This window comes from Equus caballus, chromosome 14 (assembly GCF_041296265.1).
Source record: "Equus caballus isolate H_3958 breed thoroughbred chromosome 14, TB-T2T, whole genome shotgun sequence".
NCBI lineage: Eukaryota > Metazoa > Chordata > Mammalia > Perissodactyla > Equidae > Equus > Equus caballus.
This window is the reverse complement of record NC_091697.1, coordinates 16,709,655-16,729,816: the sequence shown is the minus strand read 5'-3', so window position 1 is coordinate 16,729,816 and position 20,162 is coordinate 16,709,655. Positions and strand designations below refer to the sequence as shown.

At 42.9% G+C, this 20,162-nt stretch overlaps 1 protein-coding gene across 3 annotated transcripts in view; it reads right to left on the bottom strand.

Moving 5' to 3' along the window:
- EFCAB2 (EF-hand calcium binding domain 2) overlaps nt 1–14,636 on the bottom strand; it is a 128,226-nt gene extending 113,590 nt beyond the window's left edge. Inside the window, exon 1 of one of the 3 annotated variants that reach the window (XM_023616980.2) lies at nt 14,371–14,636. In XM_023616980.2, coding sequence (XP_023472748.1) covers nt 14,371–14,577 — 207 coding nt within the window. In that variant the 5' untranslated portion in view covers nt 14,578–14,636. The remainder of the gene's footprint in view (nt 1–14,370) is intronic. The other 2 variants (XM_023616982.2, XM_070232851.1) reach the window with 2 other exon arrangements.
- Nucleotides 14,637–20,162: the final 5,526 nt, after the last annotated feature.

Genomic DNA, 20,162 nt, shown 5'->3' with positions numbered 1-20,162 from the left:
CTGTTTCTTCATTTGTAGAAAGGAGAGTAATACAGGTTTCCAGCACATAGGTTTATTAGAAGGATTAAATGACATAATTCATGTAAAACATGTAGCCCAGTGCCAACATCAAGTAAGTACTATTAGACTGGAAACCTTTGATCTGAAGTTCAGAGAAATTAAGTGACATGTCCAAGTAAAATCTGAAAAAAACAGCAGTATCCAAATTCACGCCTAGGTCTTTAGACTCCAAATTTATTGCTGCATTTAAAAAATCATTTTATTTCACTCTTAATATCTATAAAATCCATACTAGAAGTTTACAAAGCATTGTCAAGTACAGGAGGTGGTAAACTTGTTTCACAAATGGGCAAGCATAATTTATAATTAGCATACAGATTTTAAAATATAAAAATAGCTGTTGACTAAGTAGGTTTTAAAACTTTTGTACAAATTGATGAGGATTTTTAGGCTGGTTACTTTTAAAAGTGCAGATGAGAAGGGGGCTCTGAGGACTGGAATTTGCTTGCCCTTTGATGACAGCCGTTTGCATTTATGAAGGAAGTCTCCATCTGTGGGGAGTGTCTCCCTCTCTGCACCAGGAGGAAGGCGGGATGGCCTTATCTCTGGAAACTCTTAATGGGGAAGGCAAGGGCTTAAGTTGTTTACTGTCTGGCAACCTCATGTAACTGACCCCCCTCCCCCCCCCAACATCCTCCTTTGTCTTTAGCTGAAGATAATATTTAAATGGTGGCTTCTGCCATTTACTCAATCCGGTTTGATTCTTATCTAAAAGTTATAGGACTACCCAACAACCAGAGCCTACCAGCACTGACACCATTTTAACAACTCTTTTTACATGTTCTTTCCTTTGCCATGTAAAGAGATAACTCACATACCTATGCCTTAAATTTAGCCTTACTCTCCACCCATGTTTGCAGCAGCAGCAGCTCCTCTTGCCCGTGGGTCCTGTCCCCACGCAGCAGCTCTGACTGCCCATGGGTCCTGTCCCCATGCTATTCCACACTATTCTCTAAATAAAAGAGCACTACTGCCAGACCTTGAGAGTCCAAGAAATCTTTCTTTTGGCTCACTGACCCCGCATCAGAAATGACATTAAAATAATGAGACTTTTAAAAGTCAATGTCCCTGAAAATCTAACAATCCTGATACCTCTTCTCCTGTGTTTCTCTATGATCCTTACCCATTTACACACACAATTTTTATATATTGTTTTAAATGGCTGCAATCCAACAAGTCAATACACAACAATTACTCTGCATCTCCATTTGTTGGCCAAGTAGATTTTACCCATATCTTCAAATTTATAAATACTTTTAACATAATCATTTTTGTGCTTATCACTTTTTTCTTCTTTTCAGAATATACTTCTAGGGAAAAATACCCAGGGGCATATGAAAGAATCAAAGCATGTGGACATCATTTTTTCTTTAACGTGAATTTCCACATTGCCTCCTAAAAATAATGTACCTTTTTTTTCATTTTGGGTAGACTCAACATTCCCATTTGTCTTTTTTTTTTAAATTGTGGTTAAACAGACATAAAAATTAACCATCTCAACTATTTTTAAGTGTACAGTTTAGTAATGTTAACTATATTCACACTGTTGTGCAACCAATCTCCAGAACTCTTTGCACCTTGCAAAACTGAAACTCAATAGCCATTAAATAACAACTTCCCTTTTCCCCTTCTCCTGGCTACCACCACTCTACTTTCTGTTCCTATGAATTTCACTCCTCCAGGGACCTCATCTAACTAGAATTATACAATACTTGTCTTTTTGTGACTGGCTAAATTCACTTAGCATCATGTCTTCAAGGTTCATCCTTGTGGTAACATACGTTAGAATGTCCTCCCTTTTTAAAGCTGAGTACTATTCCATTGTAAGTATACACTGCATTCTGTTAATCCATTCGCTTGTTGATGAACACTTGAGTTGCTTCTACCTTTTGGCTAATGTGAATAATGCTGCTAGGACCATGGGTGTACAAATACCTCTTCAAGTTCCTGCTTTCAAGTATTTGGGGTATAAACTCAGACAAGGAATTGCTGGATCATACTGTAATTCAATATTTAACTTTCTGAGGAACCACCATACTATTTTCCACAGCAGCTGCATCATTTTACATTCTCATCAACAGTACATGAGGGTTCCAGTTTATGCACATCCTCATCAACATATTATTTTGTTTTGTTTTATTTTTATAGTAGCCATTCTAATGGGTGTGAAATGCTATCTCACTGTCCATTAGATTTTTTAAATTGTAAGTTTTCTTGGGGCCGGCCTGGTGGCGTAGCAGTTAAGTGTGCATGTTCTGCTTTGGCAGCCCGGGGTTTGCTGGTTCGGATCCCGGATGCTGTGGGGACCTGGAATTGGCCACCCCAAGATATGTCTCTTTGGCATCAGGATTATTTGAGGCTGATTGCTTTTGATAAACTGGTACAGGGAAGGAGGCTCTGAGGAATGGAACTTGCCCTTTGTTAGGACACATTTACATTTGTAAGGTAAATCTCTATCTGTAAAAGGTGCCTCCCTCGCTGTACCAGGAAGAAGAAAGGAGATGACCTTCTCTCTAGAAACTCTTAATCAATACCAAAGGCAAGGACTTAAAATATGCATTTTATTGTGCTTCTCTGGTAACCTCCTGTAAGTGACTTTCCTCCCCCTCCCAAAGTTGGCATTTCTTTAAGGATTAAGCATCTTTCCTTAGGCTAGGAACTGATTGCTGCACTCACCTGTGACTGCCCAGCTCAAGACAATAGACTTGCCTCCTGCTACGCCCACCGAGATAGCAGACCACTACCTGCTGTGTCCATCAAGCACTGTGCTGACAGGGCAATCTTGTGACTATTGTGGGAGGAACATTTCAATCACATGTGAAACACCCTGTTTTGGGGGTATATAACCACTATGTGTACCCACTTCTTCGGTGCCCTTTCTTCCTTTGGGAAGAAAGGCCCCGGGCCATGGTTCCTCATAAAGCTTTGTTTAATTTTCTCTTGCTATTCTGTCTCATGTGAATTTAATTCGTTCTCCGGCCAGATGAACCCACATTTGGGAAGAGGAGATGTCTTCCTCCCCTACAATGCGGACCTACACACTGCTTGGCACGCCATGCTGTGGCAGATGTCCCACGTATAAAGTAGAAGAAGATGGGCACGGATATTAGCTCAGGGCCAGTCTTCCTCAGCAAAAAGAGGAGGATTGGCAGCAGATGTTAGCTCAGGGCTAACCTTCCTTAAAATAAATAAATAAATAATTATAAGTTTTCTTGACAAATTTTTATAGATTTGTACAAAGATAAATTTCAGTCCCGTTTTTCTCCAAATTTTATTAATTCCGAATTTGAAGTAGTAAATTCAGTTTCAAGAAGTTAGTTTTCTTCTTCAGTTAGTTTCTACCTAGATGTTTATCAGTCTAAAACAGGAAGAAAACTTATTAAATGACCCCAAAAATAAGCATGATTGCATCATGCGTGATCAACAATTGTAAGACGTAGATTTAAGTTTTTCTTAATGCTGGATTCCATGTCACCCATATACTAATAGTCACTTATTCTCTAGAACGCACCGAGCACTTTCCTTCCTATTTATTCAGCATTCCTTTAATGCCAGGCATTGTGATACATGCTGGAGATAGAAAGACAAATAAGAAGACACTGTCCCCATTATAACAACATTATGTGATGGATATAATTATTCCCATTTCACATTTCAGGGACCTGAGCCTCCTTAGATTTAGCGACTCAGCTAAGATCAGACAGAGCTGGGAGAAGCTGGAATTCAAATTCAAATCCGACTCCAAGCTCACCATCTCCACTACTCCACACGATACTCTGGACTGTCAACAGTTTCCTTTTTCAAGACTAATTTAAACCTCTAATTTCTGTTTGTTAGTTTAGATTTCCAAAAGTTAGGTTTTGAGAGAAATAGCACAATACAGCAAAACAAAAAAAACCCCAAAAATCTTGTAAAACCTCTTCTATCTAGGAGTTAATTGAATTGGAAGCACTTTACCAAGTAATGTTATCAAAGCATACACAGTAACAAAGAATATTTTAGTACAAACAAAAATAGTGAATCCTAGGGAGACATCATCATCATCATGGTGGCATGAGAAGATCACTTGGTCTCTCTCCTTCAACCTACACAGAGTAAAACTTCCATAACCCAACAAAAGCTACAGGATGACAGAGAGATCCACGTATCAGTATATATGAAGGTGGGTGGATTGGAGCACATAAAGGAGGCGAAACAGAGAAAGAGCAGAAGTGGTGCCCAGAACCCTTGGCCTCTGGCCACAGCCCCAAAGAACACGGAAGGTAGCAGTGGAGTCACACATGTGACTCCGGCCAGCCAGCCACGGGTGGCACCTATGGCCACTGGGAGCAGAGCAGCAGCAGAGACAAAGCTGTGATCCTGGGCTCCCAGCCACAGTTGAGAGCCTGATAGCAGCAGCAGAGGCACATGACTCAAACATCCCAACCACAGTGACACCTGCGGCCACAAGGTAGCAGACAACAGCAGAGGCAGTGCCCCACAAACCCAGCTCCTTCCTCTCCCACACCCTCCCCTCACCATGGCAGCAAAGCTTCTGACTCAGGTGATCCTGGATCAGCAGAGGTGTTAGCCATCCTAGTACCCCAGCAGCAAAGCCAGCAACTGACCACAACGACACCAGCAACAGCAACACATCAGTGACCCTGAGAGGCACAGGCGGTGACAACAGGAGTATTGACAGCAGGAAGAGAGGAGGTGGAGGGTGGAATGTGCAGATCCTCAAATATAACCAGAGGCAGCTCAGGTAAGAGAAACCAAAAACTAGTGCTATAGTGCCACCTACCGAAAAACAAAAGAAAGGCTTCTAATCTCCAACTGGTTAAAAAGTTTGAATCAAAACAAAAAAGCTACACCTAAACAGAAAAGTGTTTGCTATGAAAAATGCACCAGCAGATGCATAACTCAGGAAGCGTCATGAAAAGCCATGGTAACACAGCATCACAAAAAGGAAATAACAGTTCTCCAGAAGCCAAACAAAAAGTCAGGGGAGATTGTGATCTAACTGATAAAACATTCAAAACAGCTGTCACGAAGAAACTCAATGAGCTACAAGAAAACTCAGAAAAGCAGTTCAATGAGCTTAGGAATAAAATCAATAAACAGAAGGAATACTTTACCAAAGAGACTGAAACTCTAAAAAAAAAAAAAAATCAAACAGAAATTCTGGAGAACAACAACACAATAAATGAGATGAAGAATGCATTAGAAAGCACTGGAAACAGAGCACCATGTAAGAAAAAAGTAGTGAGCTCGATGATAGAAACCTAGAAATGATGCAGGTAGAAGGAGAGAGAGAACTAAGATTTTTTTAAATGTGGCAATTCTATGAGAATTTCAGAAGTCCATTAGAAAGGGCAACATAAAGATAATGGGTATTCTAGAAGAAGACAGAGAAAGGAGCAGAGAGCTTATTTAAAGAAATAATAGTTGAGAACTTCCCAAACCTGGGGAAGAAACTGGATATACAAGTACGTGAAGCTAATGTAACACCCAATTATCTCAACACTAAAAGGTATACACAGATACTCTCTGGCAGTTGATGGGGTTCAGGGCAGGCTGCCCCAAGGTCGCAAGTGCCACTCTGGTATGCGGATTATTTCGAGATGAAGACAATAAAGGCTCAGACTCAGCAAGAACATTCGACCTTTCCCCCCTAACTGCCTAAAAGAAATTTAAAATAAAAGCCTGTCCCCAGGACAGGCCATCACCATAGATAACTTTGGGTTCTGGTAGACTGGGAGGATCCTTGCTAAGCCCACTTTTATCAAAGTTCTATTTACCAAACATTTGCTTTTCCATGTGAGTTGCCTTCCTCCCTTTCGAATACCCAAACCACTACCCCAAATGTCCTCCTTGTCTGTAGCTGAAGATACTTAAACAGGCAGCCTCAGCCAGTTGGCTTTGGCTGAGTTGCTCAGTCTGCCTGAGCCTCTCCCATGTATGTATGCTATAAAGCTTTGTTTAATCTTCTGTTATTCTGTTGATGTGAATTCAATTCATTGTCCAGCCAGAAGGACCCAGAACGGGTAGAGGAAATGTCTTCCTCCCTACACAGTCCATTGCTAAAGATTTAACCAGAGGTGACCTGGGAGAATCTCCGTGAAGAGGAATGCCTAAGTGGAAGACAGACAACAACAAACAAACACAGTCACAGAGAATAGACTGGTGGTTACCAGGTGGGAAGGGGGGAGGGGAGGACTAAACGGCTGAAGGGGGACATTTGCTACTGTGATGGATGGAAACTAGACTTTTGGTGGTAAACACTATGTAGTCCCTACAGAAGTCAAAATATAATGATGTACATCTGAAACTTATATAGTGTTATAAACCAGTGATACCTCAATTAAAAAAAAAAAAGAAAGAAAGGGCTGTATATTCAGGGTGGCTGGAGTGAAAAAAAAAAAGTAACCCAGAGCAAGCTTTGAGTATCTGAGGCTTACCAAAAAAACTGACATACCTTCCAAAGCCGGCTGGCCAAAAGTTAGAATTTTATTCCTAAGCAGTTTGTTTCCTGGACATGATTCTAATTACAAACAAAAAATCCCTCCCGTCCTATATAAAATTCTCTAGAAGTCAACAATTAAATTAAACATTAAATGGAGAATCAGTGGAGAACAGAAGGACAAGAAAGAGAAAAATGATCTGGCAGAGGAAACTTTAGAAATGATAGAACTTCAAAAACAATTTTTGCTATCTCATTTCATTCTCTTTTCAGTAAAACAAATAAAATTAAGTGATTTTTAAAATTAGCTTGATTCTGAAGCCGAGTCAGCATGAGGGGCTCCATGTTTGAACTTTACCTGACGTCAGCCCTACTTTCACAGGACACCTTTCAGAAATGCTCAGAACTGCACGTAGAAAGAATGACTTGTTAGCAGAAAATTTATAGCCCCTATCCCGAAACCTTCTGTCCCTTTCCTTCTGTCCCTGATAAGAGAATAACAAATGTTTCTTTAGATTCCTCAGGAAAGTCACAACCAGGTGATTACAACCAAATGTTCATCATTAGTCAGGAGATGTGAAAACTCTTCGTACTCAGGGAGGCACCCAACAGTCTGGCACCATCCATCACCTGACATTCCTGGGCCCCCTCTTTAACCTCATTTGCCCTCTATAAGTTGTGTTTAAGTTAGTTCCCTCTTAAGATGGTTTTTTAAGTCTGCCATCTTCCAATGAGCTAGCTCATCACTTTATAAAGTTCTTTCTTTTGTCTTACGGTGAACAGATGGAGCCCTTGCTCAGTATCAAAACTGGTGACCAAGGAGGGACGATTAAGTTCTGCCCCTGGCTAGCTAACCTTGAGCAGGCAAGCTCTTGGGTAAATCCCTAGCAGCTGCTGGGGCCTTGTGCACCATGGGGACTTGTCCTTCTCAGTGTTCCGCACCAACACCAGCTACCTCTCAACACTATCTGCAGTGGAAAGACAAACAACTGTTTCTGGTGAATCAACAGACTCAATCTGGAGTAGGGTAAGCCCTCAGTGTGCACAACTGAGAACACCCTTCCCCACCATCCGGGGTCCTCCCTTAGAGCGAGGACCGTCAGGCTGACAGGGCACCCTGCCAGAGTGGGAATAGCTGTAGGACTTTTACCCAGAATCTGGGAAGTGGCTCACTGGTGTCAGGTTTTTTGGTGTCTATATCTGTGTGTCTGTCCATCTCTGTATATCGGAATGGGGAACACACCATCTGTCCCCAAGCAGAGCCCACTGGGGCTGATTCTGAGTAGACTGTCTGATTACAGTGATGAGCCAATGTCTATGAAGATGATTTTCTCTTGTAATGTCACATGGCCACAATATTCTTGGAATCCAGCAAACACTGCCCATTTACCAGCTCACTGAATTACTATACCATCTTACAGTTAGAATTGTGTTGTAAAAGAGCTGGAAAAGATGATGAAGTCCCTTCTGTATGGGCTTTTATGTTGTTGTACCAAGATGAGAAAAAGGAAGGAAAAGATTTCCTTATGGTACAGAGAGCAGAGAAGGAATAAAAGGGATCTGTTTTATCATTCTCTTTAATGATGATGATGTAATGTTAATACAAACCCTTAGTCCTCCCTAGTTGCACTGGCAGCAGTCCTTGTGGCTCGCCCCTGGTGCCACCACCTCCAGAGGTACCCTCCGTAATTGAGGCAGGCACTCTGCCCTCCTATGAGAGAGAGGCTGAAATGGATCCAAGAACAGTGGGCTGGGTTTCACCCTCCCACACTAGACAGGGAACCCAATTGGGTCAGGGAGCTCCCCTCGGAGCAGGGGAATTCCCATTACGACAATATCCTGTGTGGGTTAATGCTCAAGGGACAGCCTGCTGGATTCATATGGATGCATAATCCCTTCTCTACCTCCGATTTATTTAACTGGATGAATAATAATCCACCCTACCAGGAGGATCCCCTGCAGATGACAGAGCTGTTCATATTTTAAAGAACATGCTCCTAATGGGAGATGATAAAAGAAGGGTAATAGACAAAGCCAAAGAGGAAGCTCACTGGCTCCATCTGGTGGAGCCTGTGTACACCCGCAGCAAAGGCGGCAGTCCCAATAGCTGAACCAGCTTGGAACCCCAATGCTGCTGGAGGAACACTCAGATTAGAACATTAAAGAGATGCACCTTAGCAGGTCTAAGAACTGGAGTCCCCAAACTAAAAGGCCTAAATAAAACTCAGGGAATCCAACAAAAACCTGATGATGACCCTTCTGAATTCCTAGAAAGAATTTCTCAAGTCTATAGGTGCTACAAGGATGCAAATCTGGAGGCCTCTGAGAACCTCAGCGTGGTTAACATAACTTTTATAGGATAAAGTGCCCCAGATGTTAGAAATTACAAAAACTGGATGGGGCTTTAGAAATGAATCCCTCTCAGCTTGCAGACACCGCCATTAAGGTTTACAACAAGAGAACACGGAATGAGACAGGAGGACACTAAAACAAATGCTGCCTTCCTGGCTGCTGTTCTAGGCAGACAGAAACCAGACCATTGGAAAGGAAAAACAAGTCAACAGAAAGTACCCCCTGGAGGAAAATCAATGTGCCTAATGCAAAGAGGAAGGACACTGGAAGACAGAATGCCCTAAAAAAGAAAAGGGAAATGCAGATGAGAGAAAGAGGGATACCTCCCAAATGGCAGAAAGAGATAAATGTTCTGATGAAGACTGAAGGGGCCCAGGGGCTCCTTTGGATTTGAGGTACCCCATTCAAATTTCTCCTACAGGAGCCCCAAGTACAACTGACAGTGGGGAACAGACTAATGAACTTTTTAGTTGATACCAGTGCCACTTATTCTGTCTTCAATGCCAAATTAACAAAGAAAACGTCAAGGTGGACCCCAGTTACTGGAGCCTCTGGTGAAATCCAAGTCGTTCATTTCTACAGCCACTGGATCGTCAGGTGGGGGACCTGACTCTGAAACACAATTTCCTATACATACCAGGATGCCCCATCCCACTTCTGAGTCGAGACCTTCTCTGCAAATTAAATGCACAAGGAACCTTGACTCCAGACAGTTCCATTTACGAGTTCCCCTGGAACAGTCCCCAAGTTTGCAGATGGCCTTGCTGGGGATCCTTGGGTCAGAACCAGAATGGTTACTGCCTGAGATCTACAAGAAGGTAAGGCCCAACGTATGGGCAAATGGGACCCCAGGGAAAGCAAAGAATGCCCTAGCAGTATGAATATCCTTAGAAGAAAATAAAGCCTAATCTGAAACAAAAAGGATGCTCAGAGGGCCAGACAGCCTATTTTCAAAAAATTCTTCTGGCAGGATTAATAAGACCCTGTCAGTCTCCATACAACACCCCTGGTAAAGAAGCCAAATTCTAATGAATATCACTTTGTTCAAGATCTGTGTGCCATAAACAAGGTGGTTCAAGATCCTACACCATCTTAACAAATATACTGGGAGAATATGGTCGGTTCTCAGTATGGGACTTAAAGGACACAGTTTTCTGCATACTGTTAGGCAAGGAGGCCCAACAGCTGTCTGCCTTTGAATGGAGGGATCCAGACACTCAGATGACACAACAATATTGTTGGACTGTCCTTCCCCAGGGGTTTATGAACTCTCTCACTTTATTTGGGGAAGCGCTGGCCACAGATGTGAGTCAACTAAAACTGAAAGAATAGCTGTTACTGTGGTATACAGATGACCTACTGATAGCAAGCCCCACTTATGAGCAGTGGCCAACAAACACAAGTGAGCCTTTAAATTATTTGGCAGGATGTGGATAAGGTCTCTCAAAAGCAAGCTCAGGTTTGTGAAGAAAAGGTCACATACTTGGGATTTGCCATATCCAAGGGACAAAGAGAATTGTTGCCCAATCAGGAAAAGGCAATAGACTGCTTAAGTCCTCCCGAAACTCGTTGACAACTGAGGTTTTTTGGGGATGGCAGGCTTCTGTCAAATCTGGATTCCTAATTATAGGTTCAAAGTAAAGCACCTATATGAGACCCTAAAGGGTTTAGACTCAGAACCTCTAGAGTGGACTAAAGAATGCCAGTTAGCATTTGATACGATAAAAACTAAGACGATGGGGGCCAGCCCCATGGCCGAGGGGTTAAGTTTGTGTGCTCCGATTTGGCGGCCCAGGGTTTTGCCGGTTCAGATCCTGGGTGCAGACCTAGCATCACTCAGCAAGCCATGCCGTGGCAGTGTCCCCCATATAGCACAACTAGAAGGACCTACAACTAGAATACACAACTATGTACTGGGGTGCTTTGGGGAGAAGGAAAAATTAAAAAAAGAAGACTGGCAACAGATGTTAGCTCAGGTGCCAATCTTTAAAAAAAACCAAGCTGACTTCAGCTCCAGCCTTAGGATTGCCGAACCTGGGCAAATCCTTCAGTCTCTACGTACTTGAGAGACAAGGCATAAGTCTGGGAGTACCGTCTCAAAAGTTGGGAACAATCTCTAGACCTGGGGTCTATTTCTCTAAGTAACTGGGTCAAATGGTGAAGGCTGGCCCTCATGCCTTCAGGTAGTAGCGGCCACATGTGACATTCTTCAAGAAGCTGAAGAATTTACTGTAGGCCAACCTACCATGGTATATTTGCCCTACCACATCCTCACAGTTATTGGAACAGAAAGGGAGGTACTAGTTCATCTCGGGAAGGATGGGCAAGAACCAAGCTATCCCTTTGGACAATCCAAATGTCAGGTGACAAGTCACTTTAAACCTGAACCCGGCTACCTTGCTTCCCAATGAGGCCTCTCAAGCTTTAGAGTATGACTGCTTGCAGGTCATAGAAATGGTTTATTCTAGCTGGCCATATCTAAAAGACGAGCTATTAGAAGAACCCAAACTGGAGCTTTTCATGGACAGTAGTAGCTTCACAGATCAAGGTAAGAGGCGGGCTGGGTATGCAGTTGTGACCTTGGAGAAGACACTAGAAGCTAAGGCATTACCCCCAGGGTCTTCAGCCCAGAAGGCTGAGATCATTGCCCTCACGAAAGCCTTACTCCCACGGCGAGGGAAAAGGGTGGATGTCTATTTGGATTTCCGAAATGCATTTTTGGCGGTCCATGCCCACCAAGCTATCTGGAAGGAAAGGGGGCTTCCAGCCGCTGACAGATAGGGAATTAAACATGCTCCACAGATATTACAAATATCAGAGGCAATCTACGAGCCCTCTCAAGTGGCACTATTAGCTTTTGTCTTACAGCCAGCAGATCGAGCCCTTGCTTGGTAACAATTCTAAAATATAAATTCCTTTCTGTTTTAGCTAACATAAGTATGTACATTTTTTAATCTAGGAAAAAAATAAATTATACTATGTTAAGGCACAAAAATGCTATAAATAAGCATAACAACTTCAATGTACATAATCTTATAGAAAAATTTTATAAATAGAAGATAATAGCCCCTATAAGAGATTTAGTTAATTTTTCTTACCAATATTTTCAATACTTGAATCAAGATTAATCCCTAAATGTTGAAGAAGAGCCGGATATGATGGATAACCAGAAACTTAATCTTCCTTTGCAACTTCAAAAACCTCAAGATAAAAGATGACCTATTTAAAACACACATATGTTTCTACAAAGATTTCTGTAGTTGTTATCCTATAGACAGGCCAGCGAATCCCCTGGCTCTCAAAAAGACGTCTGTTGAGCCAGATGAAATAGAAGCATGTAATATACCTCTAAGGAAGAGAGGGGAAACCCTAAAAATAGTTTTATGTACTTTTAGGTGTAAAATAAATTTCAGAAAACACCAAGTAATGCTTTTGGTAAAACATAAACATCTTTAATTCAAATGATCTGAATTAAAAAAATATTGAGATCCTACCATGTACTGGATGCTCTGCAGGAAGCTGAATATAACGGACCAGAAAATGGTCCGCACCCTCTCGGAGCTTATACGGTAATGGACATATCCTCCAAAATGATCCTTTCTTTTGTGTGGTTCCATGCTCATCAACTGACTTTTGAAATATAAATTCGCCGTCCCCAAAGGCTTAATACCCTTAAAACAATGCCTTACACTATAGAGATCAGCTTTCTGGTCAATGTATCAACATATTCCTACTTAAATTAATAAAATATTCTTCAGATTTGCACATCACTCTCATGAGTTTAGTTAGCTTGAGTGAATCCCCAAAGTCTTTCACTTCTGATTAACTGGTTAGACGTAATTTCTGAACCGTCAGAGCTGAGAATCGGATACAGGAGTTGAGTGTGTCCATGCAGAGATGCTATCACCAAATGACTCTCTGGTTTATCCTCAGACAACATACCTTTACTTCATCATGCCCTTCAAACTGCAATTACAGTTAACGCATAAAACTGTTAATAACTGAGATATACCACATAACAGTGCTTGTCAAACGTTAACGTGCATGTGGGTCACCTGCACATCTGTTAAAACGCAGACTGAGTCAGGCGGCCGCGGCAGGGACGGAGACTCTCTGATACTCTCCCGGTGACGGTGACGCCGGGCTGCGTCCACAGAGCAGGAGGGGACGCAACGCAGGGCCCAGGCCTGGCGCGCAGGCTGCTCAGCCCAGTGAACTGTTTGCTCTCCTCTGTGGACGTCTTATCTCCCTTAATGATCTCGCCTTTTTTGGCAGAAATTACGACGGCTTTTTTCATCTTTGTATCCGCCAAAGTTCTAACCTAATCAGCATGCCTTTCATATGGATAGACATTAAATATATGCCAACTGAATGAATGACATCCAGTTTTTAACAGCCATATCTTCTTCCAGAGTTACACACACAATCGTTTCTTCCTCTGAATTTATTTTAGATAGAAAAGTATTTTTGAAAACTGAAAACTCAGGAAAGCTCTCAACCTATTTTTCAAAAAGAAAAAAATTGTATTTGCGGCGTAATCCAGTGCGTTTTCTCACGCTGACCGAATCAAATTTTTTTTAAAAATGCACATATCCATAATTAACTGAATTTATGTCCTAATTATTTTTCCATTTTTTTTTGTAAATAAGAACTTACAAAACAAAATATAATAAAACAAAAATAACTTAGTCATTTGGTTTTCTGGGGAAGTTTTAAAATTCATCTTAAAAAAGCAATCATCTTAGGATGTATCTTATAAAGTGGGCGAGGCTTCGGCGCGGCCGGACGGCGAGCTCCCCCCTCCCCGGCTCCGGGGGCCAGCGCCCCGCTCGTCCGGCCGCCCTGGCCCACAGCCTGGCAGCTACCCGCGCGGCGCCGGCGGCCCCAAGTCCCCGCGCGGGCCCGGGGGCGGGTCCCCGCGACCGAGAACAAGGACGCCATCCCTGCCTCCTTGCTGGCGCCTCGGCCGCCGCGCGGACACCCGGCTCGGTCCTCGGACAGAGGAACAGGGAGGGGGAGGGGGAGGGGGAAGGGAGGGGGAGGGGGATAGGGAAGGGACGGGAGGAGGGGGGAGGGGGATGAGGAGGGGACGGGGAGGAGGGGGCAGGGGCATGAGGAGGGGACGGGGAGGAGGGGGCAGGGGCATGAGGAGGGGACGGGGAGGAGGGGGGAGGGGGATGAGGAGGGGACGGGGAGGAGGGGGCAGGGGCATGAGGAGGGGACGGGGAGGAGGGGGCAGGGGCATGAGGAGGGGACGGGGAGGAGGGGGCAGGGGCATGAGGAGGGACGGGGAGGAGGGGGAGGGGGATGAGGAGGGACGGGGAGGAGGGGGTAGAGGACGGGGAGGAGGGGACGAGGAGCAGGCGGGGAGCAGACAGGGACGGGGGGACGAGGAGGAGACGGGGAGGAGGGGACGGGGGGAGGGGGAGCGGACGGGGAGCGGGGACGAGGAGGGCACGGGGAGCGGGCGGCGAGGTTGCAGGCCCAGGGCGGCCCCTCCTCTGCGGGCATCTCACCTGTGCCTTCCCTTTCTCTGTCGTCCGCCATCTTGCGCGGAGCCCGTCTCCTGGCAACCGTGCGGTTCGGCGAGGTCGCGGCGCCCCGCCCCCTGCAGTCCGCGAACCGGGAGAACCGGCGCCCGCGGAGACGCGTGCGGGCGGCGGAGCGGCCTCTGATGCGGAGCGGAGGGTCCGGCCGGCAGGACGCGCCCGCGTTGTGCTCATCGTTAGGCACCGCAGATTGTTCTTAGCTGGGACGTGCGACGTGAACTGTAGTTTGAGTTATCCTGGAAGAGCTTTAAATCCCGCTGTTCTGAAGCTTTGGAGCTGTAACACGATGTTAACTTTTAATCATTAAAAAAAATTCACTATACTAGAATATTTTGTTTTTAAAAGTTTTGTTTTAAAAGTTTTTAAATAATATGCTTTGACAAATAAAAATGGCAGGCAATAGGAGATATATAAATATAAATATAAATATAAAATAGTATATGAGGAAGCCATTTGGTGTAAAACTAATTTGGCCTGACCTTGTTTTTTCCAAATGGCCTGACTGGGTGTTGAGCATGGTTGTATAACCGCTGTAAGCATCTATGTCCCAAAGATAAGAACAAATGCCCTTAAGACAAAGGTGCAACTTCCCCCACATTGGCATTTGTTAAGGATCAGTGTCTCTCCCTAGCCTAGGAATTGATTGCTGTGTGCACCCTGTGACCACCCAGCTGGAGATAACAGATGAGCTACCTGCTGTGTCTGCCAATCGCTGTGCCGACAGGGTGATCTCATGACTATTGTAAAAGGGACATTTCAATCACCTGTGATACATACTCTTTGATGGTATATAACTACTCTTTACACCCCACTTCTTTGGAGAGCTCTGTTCCTTTGTGGAAGGACACTCCCAGACTATATGGTCCTCAAATCTGGCTCATAATCAACTCACCCCAATTTTGATTTGTAGATTGGTTATAGATTATTTGCATTTACTGGAGCCTAATCTTCTACCTGTAAATACCTACAGTACCTAACCTAATTTGGGACGCATATTAGAAGCTGAATACATACTTTTCAATAGACTAATTAGCTGATTAGACATAAACGTGTATAGGTATTCTGGAAAACTTTCCACAAAGTGAAAAAAATGGTCACCCAAGTGACAAAATAAGGGACCACAATGCCAATGAGTGGTTATCTGCATTATACTGGTATTTCACCGACTTGCCAGTTTTCTTTGGTTGTGGAAACCTGACCTCTGGTTATATTACACTTTTAACTCTTTTAAAACTATTATTAGCTTACTTTGGACAATGGCAAACTAAACTAAACAAACTACTTCTTTTTCCTTAGAAGATATTTAGTTTCTGAACTATAGATTAACTTTGTAATATTATATGCTGCTAAATCATTCTTTCACTTAAGAATTTCAGTGACTTTTTCAGAAATTCAGAATTGGAAAATTAATTTTTGATCCCATTCATGGATATTATACAACCTTAGGACTAACTCAGAAAAGAAGGGCATCGTTTTAGACAATGACACGTAATGATTGACTATTTAATGGGGCCGGGTGGATATGTGCACATTATGTCCTTTTGCATGTTTGATTTACAGTGAGTTGAATCTGTTCAGACAGGCATCAGTTCCATGCCCATGAGAGACACAGAACTTCTGTTTCTTCTGCATGCAATTTATTCAGTTACGTAAGATGTGGGTGAAGAGGAAAGGGTAAGTGGTGTGAATAATGCAAAATGATAGTCAAAACAATGTTCACACCATCTTTACTTTCCTAGTGTGGAGATCATTGAAATCTTCTTGGACTAAGAAAAATTAGAAAAACAAAACCTAGCTTTTCCTTTGCCATTGCCACATGCAGACCTCATGATCCTAGGCAAGTCATGTAATCTCTTCAAAACTTAGATAACTCAAAAAAATAGCAATAGCAGTGTCCAAACTCCCTACCTTAGAGTTTTCATGAGACTCAGTGGATGTAACTGAGAGTTTTGAAAAGTTGAAAGAACTTGCAAGAAATCCACTCTCTTTAAGAGAAACAAACCGCACTTCCAGGGAGGAAGGAGCACGCAGAGGTCAAGCCCCAGCTTCTTTGCTGAGACTCAGCATCCATTGGGAGAGTTTGCTTTTCCAGTGCTTCAGCTACAAATGGGAGGTGGTCTGACCCCAGGCCTCACTCTTCACTCCTAGAATCTGCTGCCTGCATGACAAGATCTAGCTTACGTGATAGGGCTTATCATCTTCAGTGGGTGGCCCCTTCCTGGTTTCCACCTTGCCATTTTTAAACCTGAGTGCACAGAAGTGGGCTTAAGCATATGTAGATTCCTTGAGCTCTAGATCCAGGAAAATGAGAGGGAGGAGTCCACTGCTCATTACCTATATGACTTGATTGGCCTGATTTACTTTCTTTGGACTATGGTCACATGACACTCGAATGACTCTAGGGCTGGGAGTGATATTATTTGGAGCATTTTCTATGTTCTAGGAATTATGCCAGGCATTGTACATGAACTATCTTACTTAATCATCACAATAACCCTGTAAGAAGGTTACAGGGTTATTGTGATTCCCATATTAAAGATGAAGAAACCAAGAGTTAAGATCCCCAAATTGCCCCTCTAAGAGGAAAAATGGCTTTTCTACTGCTGAGCCCCAAAGCCCCTCCTGAGGTTCTGCCTCTGAGACCTTTAATTTCCACCCTGTGTCAAGGCCCAGGGCTCGGCCTGCTCTGCCCACTCTCGAAGGAGGCAGTGTCCATCCAATGGGGTGAGGAGGGGGCCTGTGAAGGGGGCTGGAGCATCCCAATCTCCCAGCTCCACCCTCCTCGCTACCCTTGAATACAATCATGTAGACGATTTTATAATTCTGTTTCACGGCTGACCTGTGGGGAAAGAGATAGGATAATAAAATTAACAAATGGGGATGTTATAAGTGTCCTGGAATCTTAGAAAATGTTCACACACATAATTCCTGATTCATAAAGTCCTTCACTCTCTCTGAGACGGTAACAGGGTATCTTTGGCACATGTGGCTCTTCCTTCCCCACCATGTCAATACTGCCGGCGCTATGATTCATTTTCCTTCCCAGAGTTTACACAGATTAGTTATAGTCCACATGGCTCTTATAGGACAAAAGAAAGATAGCCTAGAGGATAAATAAATAGGTAGTTACAGATATATGTATATGTGGATCTTTAATTGCTATATATAATCACCAAGCAGATACTAAAAAGTAAATTTGTCCTGTTATTTTGTATTGTAAACAATTCTAATACCATTTGCATCTTCAGAATTGAGCAGAAAATGACTCAACGCTGTGCCTCGCCTTGGCTGTGTAGGCCTGGCCTGTGATCATGGCCACTTACACTTAATACAATGCCTGCAAATAACAATCAGTTGAGACTAAACATTCTTGTGAGTTGGAAGCTAACTCCTTGCTAAAGTTCCACATTACCTAGTAACTGCCCTGGAACAGGGATCTGCAACCCTCTCCTCTGTGACACTGTGACATACGCTATGCAACAGAAAACATGACTAAGCAACACAACACAGAAAAAACCCTCACAGGCTTTGCTGGGTTTTTCTTTATAATTTATTTTTCAGGTCAGCTATATTTTCAAAAAGGTAAGGGAAAGTGCAAGATTGGGAATGAATAGTGCCGAGAGGAGAGAGGTTAGAAAGGCAGTTATTTTTAGGAAGGCTTGCATGGGAAGCAAAAAGTTGATTATGCACGGGGAATGGAGTAGAGCAGCCAAAGGAAAGTGGTTAACTGGTGAAGAGTTTAACTAGTTCTCTAGTCCCTCTCATTTCTTTGTAAATATTCACAATCCCTCCTCACCAAGTAATAAAAGGAAGGCAGCTATAAACTCCTGCGGTGGGAGTCTCGTTCATCTTAGCCTCCCTCTCCACTCCTGGAGAAGGAACCTTCACTTAGGGTCCAGAACGTGGTGATGAAGTGCCTCCTGTGCACAGAACCTTCTGTTAGACACAGTAGGGAATTTGCAGACATGAGCACTGATAGCTGCTCTCTCTTTGCTGAGATACTTTTAGAGCTGGTAGTTTCAAGCTAGCAGTTTTTGGTTTTGGTTTGTTTTTTTCTTTGTCACCCATCCCTTTTTGTCCCCAAACTTAGTAAAATATTGACCCTCAAAAATGAAAAACCCACCGCCAAAGCTACTTTTCCTTCAAATGATGTCTAGTGCATGCCATACCCTTCCCACGGCCACAGCATGCCCCACAGTGGTTTGCATCTCCAATACGTGAGCAATTATAGTCACCCAGAAGCCTGCAGAAGCGCATCAGTAGATTAGACAGATGGCGTCTTTCTCCAGGAGGTAGGTGCAGGTTATTCCTGTTTGTGAAGAGCAAGAGATTGCAAATTTAAGTAATGTGGCTAAATCTAGTCACTAAGTCATTATATGTCAGTGCCTTGAGTGGGTTTCGAGGCCTTTGAATTCATAGACCTTTAAGTAGAATATTAGCTAGAAACTTAGTCCCAATTCTAGCTTATGTCACAGAGGAGAGGGCTGTGTACTGTATTTGTCCTAATGAGGCAACAATGCTTTTCATGGCAAAAAAGAAAAAAAGCATAACCAAGAATTTAATAAATACTTTTTAAATTAACGCCCACAAACACCAAACTCCCCCTGAATGGTCTTCAATAACTATGCCTGGAGAGAATGAAGGCTTACGTGTAGCTTCTTTTTAATGCCCTTCTCTTTAAAACTAGAGTGCCCCGAAGACTGTGACTCTGTCTTTCTTTATATGAATTATCTTTAAAAGAAAGATCACTTTGGGGCTGGCCCCGTGGCCAAGTGGTTAAGTTCATGCGCTCCACTGCAGGCGGCCCAGTGTTTCATTGATTTGAATCCTGGGTGCGGACATGGCACTGCTCATCAAACCACGCTGAGGTAGCGTCCCACATACCACAACTAGAAGGACCCACAATGAAGAATATACAACTATGTACCGGGGGGCTTTGGGGAGAAAAAGGAAAAAAAAATAAAATCTTAAAAGAATGATCACTTTAACAATGAAGAGCATAATGGGAGAGCCAGGGGCCTGGGATCCTGAATTTTATTTCTATTTTTGCTTTGATGGTATTTAGGAATATCTATTGCTGGAATTGCTGTGGGATATTTATTAGCCCTCCATTTCTTTCAAATGGGTATCACATTTTTAACACTTGATAATGCTTATGCTTTGAAATCTTAGGATGATAATTATGATGTTTTCCATTAAGTATCACTTACCTGGTAACAACACAAATAGAATCTGAGGATCAAACATGTTAAATAGCATCACTATCTTGATAATGTTAAAGGCAAGTTTCATATCCAGTCTGGGGTCTATACATCCGTACGCCATCAAGGCTGCTGTACTCTCCTCTGGCCAGCCTCGTGCTATCCTGGCAATTAATGCTTCTTAACAGTCCCTAGCAAAATGCTACTACTAAAATAAAGTGGACAAGAAAGATATCAGCTAGATATAACCCCAGTTTTAAACAGGACTGTGCCTCAATAGTATTCTTTGTTTGTTTTTATTAGTAGATGTTATTATTTAGAGCAGTTTTATGTTTACAGAAAAATTAAGCAAAAGGTGGAATTCCCATATACTTCTTTTCAGTTCTCTCCACATATACAGTTTCCCCTATTATTAACATTCTGCATTAATGTAATCCTATTCTTTTCATTCTATTTATATTTAAACAATTGGAAACAGCTATTGTTTTGGCAAATAATAAGAAAATAAGTATTTTAGCGATCTTAAGCAGTTTGATCTCTTAGCACCATTTACACTCA